Source organism: Scomber japonicus, chromosome 7 (genome assembly GCF_027409825.1).
Source record: "Scomber japonicus isolate fScoJap1 chromosome 7, fScoJap1.pri, whole genome shotgun sequence".
Taxonomy (NCBI): domain Eukaryota; kingdom Metazoa; phylum Chordata; class Actinopteri; order Scombriformes; family Scombridae; genus Scomber; species Scomber japonicus.
In genome coordinates this window covers 12,396,970-12,402,333 of record NC_070584.1, presented here as the reverse complement: position 1 = coordinate 12,402,333, position 5,364 = coordinate 12,396,970, and the positions used below count along the sequence as shown (strand labels likewise).

The following is a 5,364-nucleotide window of genomic DNA, read 5'->3' as shown; positions in this document are numbered from 1 at the left end:
AATTTAAATTATTTAACACGTTCATTATTATTCCATTATTGCTGTGCATTTGCTTTGAGTAAGATGCCACTAAAGTGAGAGAGTGTCTATTTTCAGTCTCAAAGATCCAATTTCCACCATAATACCCACAACTTGCATTGCGCTCTGATTTAAATGAACCCTTCCACCTTTGAACCTTTCACTCTGTCCTCAACACTTGAATACAAACAGGCCAAGTAAATTTTAGTCTTTGGAAAATAACAAACTGCATGAGCAATGTGTGTGCATAATGCAGTCACTAATATGGTCACATTAAAAAATGGAAACAACCTGATGTCCTGCTATAGCAAAATGATGTTGTAACTGAAATCTAAAGTTTCTTCGGCTTGGGCTGTGATACTCAAACTTTTCATTAGAGACAAGACTCAACAGTACACATAAATGGATGTGACTTACTTCCAAAAAAGCAAATTCTAACCAACAGCAGTGTTAGGTATAGTCTCTCTGTTGAAATTCTATTCTACTCTTTCTAACCAAATTTATTTCCCCAATTTCTCCTCCACATGAGGAAGTATTTGTATTAGTCTGACTTGGTAGACTTCTTGAATGCTTGTAATAGCCACGTCTCAGCAGTGATCAGCACCACTGCACCACCACAATGTTGACAGCAGTTCAAGCTAGAATTCTTATATGTGGTACAAAAACATCCATCAGATCTCCACAGGTCTTCACTTCTCATAACTAAATTTTGTGTTGTAGCACTGGCTTAGGTGACTAATGCCACTAATGGCCAAATCAGACACGTTCTGTTCTTAAAAAGTCCTCAGCACAACAACTCAACATTCATGTTTTAAATAAAATGCCTTATAAATGTTGTTGTTTCCATACACCTCATGCATGTGGATAATATTATTATAAATTATCAAAATATATTTCAGCATCACACCTGTTCTTCCTTAAGCTACAACTTTGACTTGTCCCCAGATGTGTGACAGTTTGAGTAGTTTTTAAATGATATATAATTGTAACTTGAATAACGTGAAATTTATTGACAGAAAATGTGTAGTTGCGGAGTTTGTAGCCCACTGCACCAGAGGTAAACAGCTGTAGCATAAACAGAGCCTGGAGCAGGTGAATCCAAATGTAGGAGACAGCAGGAACTAAATGATACTTCTTTAATGGAGGTTACATGCAGGCAAAGCAAAATTGAACCACACAAAATGAAACTGAGCATCGCTGAACAAATCCAGCAAAGACTGAACTAAAAACCAGAACTTAAATACAACTAATGAGGGAATGGGGTACAGGTGACTAGACAAAGAGCTAATAGGCTGAGGGAGGGTAAACACAGAGCAAACAGAAAACCAAAAACCCAGAAAACACAATCAAGACAACTTGCTTGCATATTGCATACTGTATATGATAATTCATACTTAGAAAGTAGAACGGAAGTGACATTCATTAAGTTAAAACATTTCAAAATGCACCTGCATTGTTTTGCATTTTGAGACATCCAGTTAAATAAAAGACTATTTTCTAGTCATATATTTCATAATTTCAGTGTAAAATCTCATCTTGTTCTCATGAACCCAATACCGTGTATCATCTCGTCTTGAGAACTGAGTGTATCATCACACCCTATAAATGACCCATCAGAAGATGACCTAACAAAAAACAGAAAACCTAACCCATAAATTCATATATCCCAAAATGAGATCTCAGTAGTTTTACTAACAGAACAACATAGGAAATGTTTCTGCACACCCTAGCTTAACACAATATAGATGGAAATAACTGAAGTTCACAAGTAACACTACTCCCACTTAGTCCAGTCCTCACAAAACAGGAAGAAGAGTCTGAGGACATCTAGTGGACTGATGGACAATGGCAACTAAGGAACAATGAGCCAGACTGAACAGAACTATAACATAAAAAGCCAAAACATGTCTTACAAATAACTAAATCACATTCATATATTTTCAAATATACTAAGCCAAGATGCCAAATATACATATCACCACCACATACTAGATTGGAATATGGAGCCATAGACATTTGAAACATATGCACTTGATTGATTCATATTAGCTTCAGATAAACTTATACATGCATATTCGCATGGATGGAAGTCTGTGGATTTTGTCCCTCATCATTTTTATTGTAAGCAGTTTTTGAAGATATCTTTTATTGCCCAGTTTGAACAGGAGGAATGATAACAGCAAGAGAAATATATTTCAATGTTCATTTGTGCACCTGACTGTTGTTTTAAGGCAGACATGAAAAATTGTGAATCTATTCTGATGTCGAAGGAAGGAAATTGGAAAGTTTTGATCAAGTTAAAGAGCTGTACTAAGCCACATAAATGAAACTCAAGCCTTATAATGCAATGTCGGTTTAAAGAAACTTTGGCTTTTCATATGATCTAACATTTGGAAACAGTAATGATTTTCAAGGTGTATTTAAGCTGCAATGCATTTGGGATGTGAAGCAGGTTTACTGAGATATGGACTTGCATCTGGTTGACTAACTATCATTTCCAACACAGTAAGGGGCAAAACCTGCAATGCTATGGCTCAGTAAGTGGAATAATAAATCATTATGTTCTCATATTACTATTGCGATGACACTATAATGTAGTTGTAAGCAGGTACAAGTATGTATTAATGTTTTTTCCCCCAACAACTGTAAGTCCTGTAAAGTCAAAAAGCTATCAAAATTTGCAACATTTCAGTTGCTTGTCAGCATCTCTTCTGTCACTCCTTGAGGTACACCTTTGACATTTTACCAGATGTGATATTTTGGTTGGATAACCAATTAGTTTTAACATAAGTGAGCTGCCTAGTCAAGTAGAATTAACTTGTGTGTTCTTATTTAATGCCTAACCAATCTCAAAATCAGATGTTGGTAAAAAATGCAGCTACAGGTTCTTTTAAACAGCAGGTTGATATTTGATTGGGTTAAAATTTTATGATAAGAATAGTCTCAGCGCAGACTTCAAAAAGTAAATAGTAACCATCGACTTGCTGCATCAATACATTTTGTTCACAGGGAGGCAGTGTTGTATTTTTTGTTGATTTAATTCATGCTCAAAAAGCAAAGCGTACAGGGATACTTTGAGAACAGTATCATTGAAAGCAAATACAAAGGAAAGTAAAATCAGTCTGTTCTCATGTAATCTAAGCTAAAGGAAGATGCTGAGTGTTACTGTATTTCCTACATGCAATGTTGATTTAAGAAACAAAGACATACTATGTTTAAAATATCAATAGACATGACATCTCTGAAACAGCACTGAGTCCATGCTTAAATTTCTGGTTTTAACTGTAGCAATACCTGGAGTTTACCTACATTTTATTGGCAAAACATTTTTGTAGCATCTGTAGCAGAAAAAAAGCTGTGCCATGAAAAAGCTAAAACATGTCACGTAAATTGACCAAATCATATTTGTCTTTTTTCAATGTTTTGATTTAACTTCCTGAGCAAGAATTTGATTGGTATAAGTTGGAAAGCTCAAAGGAAAGTATATTTGGATTAAATCTATGCAAAGCATATTTAAAAGCGTCATTGCTATGGAGCCAGTGATAATAGTAACTTAATTCTCAGTTTTGAAATTCTTCAGTGTTATACAATTTCAAATGAAGTAGCCTACATCGAATTCAAATAGGATTTGGTCAGTTGAGTGTAACATGTATTAGAGATTTGCATTATATTTCATCGCTGAATCGATCCAGTGTCTGTAGTCAGGAATCTTGGCATAATGGTGGATTAGTGGGCCACCATTATGCGGTTTGAAGATGGAGGACACCACCCCATATGCTTTTCCATCTTCACAGACCAGTGGTCCACCAGAGTCTCCCTAGAAGTACATACACATACACAGAATGCAGTGATTCCTCAACACCAGTGAATTAAGTGGTTATCATATACATAATGGTTGACCAAAGTTTATTTGTTTGTCTTAGATAAATGTACATACCACACCAGGTCCAGTGTCTCCCTTAGAGCAGTATGAGTGTTCTTTCAAACACTGATCACTGTCAATTAGTGTTACATTGGCTTCCATGAGTAAATGAGACATAGTGAAGTCTTCCCTGTCTGTTGCGCCCCAGCCAGAGATTATACATGATTTTGGCAGGGAGACGTCACCATGACCTGCAAGAGCAATAGGCTTCACAGTTTCGCTGAGACGTGGCTTGGAGCTCATCTTAAGGAACAAGGGGAAACACAAAACACACAAAAATATGAAGATGCATTATCAATTCAGATTCCTCCAATACTCACATTTGTCTTTTGCAAATACATTATCTGATCATTTATCTGATTGTGTGCTTTCATTATTTAATAGGGCACATACAAATAACAATCACAAAAAAAAAAGTGGTATTAATTGCAAGAATTTTAAATGCAATAATGTATTTTTTACCTTGAGTAACATTATGTCACTCTTATATCCAGTTTTATTGTAGTCCTTACTTGGAAATGCTTGTTCCACAAAGACAAACTGTATGTCGTTCTGTTTAAAGTAATTGTGAAGTCCTAAAAATGCTTTGTACGACCTGAAAAGACCAAATCAAATGTAAAACATGTTCCAAGAATAAACTTTTTTTGTGTGCAGGCATTGTATTCACAAAATGCAAGTATAAAAAAGAAATGTACGCTGTATTCACAAAGCCATGATTAAAGCATATTTGCTACATAGATATTATGCATTGCAGCAATCTTAATACATGTGAGGATAAACAAGAAAGTCTTGGTATTTGGGCTGAGGAATATTGTGTGTTAAACTTACTTGGCTTCGCAGTGGGCTGCAGTCATCACAAAATCCTCATTTAGCAGAAAGCCATCACAGTGTTTTGTTCTTCCATCCTGCATAGTCATCTCCAAAAGCACCATGTAGGGTCTGCTATGCGGAACAGCCACATGACCTCCAATGATTTTTCCTGTATGAACTAGATGGCATGAAAATAAATCAATGTAGTATTATATATATGCTATAACAACAACAACAACAACAACAACAACAACAACAACAACAACAACAACAACAACAATAATAATAATAATAATAATAATAATATAATGCCATAGAAACTATGCTTAACTTACCTTGATCATCAAGAGTCAGCACAAGTATCAGTATAACAAGTTCACACTGGAAGTTCATGGTGAGATCACAGACTACCTGAGCTACTGAAGAGCAATGGTACAGATCACCAATAATTCCAGTCTTTAAATGCCCTGTTGTATTTGAGAAAAAAGGAAGTGTTTATGTAATGCGCACTTGCAAGCAATGTGGTTTTTAACCACATTTGTAAGGAGGACGCCTCTATCAACTACAGAGCATGACCAAAGTTACATTCTCATGTCTGAGCACTTGCATTTGAG

At 35.6% G+C, this 5,364-nt stretch overlaps 1 protein-coding gene across 1 annotated transcript; it reads right to left on the bottom strand.

The window, feature by feature from the left end:
• Positions 1-3,413: 3,413 nt before the first annotated feature.
• On the bottom strand, positions 3,414-5,146 carry LOC128361892 (granzyme E-like). The gene is made up of 5 exons (XM_053322472.1): positions 5,086-5,146; positions 4,769-4,928; positions 4,403-4,535; positions 3,956-4,183; positions 3,414-3,835 (listed from the first exon to the last, which is right to left on the bottom strand). Exons 1-5 carry the CDS (start codon positions 5,141-5,143, stop codon positions 3,671-3,673), a joined length of 744 nt encoding a protein of 247 aa, XP_053178447.1. The 5' UTR covers positions 5,144-5,146; the 3' UTR covers positions 3,414-3,670.
• Positions 5,147-5,364: the final 218 nt, after the last annotated feature.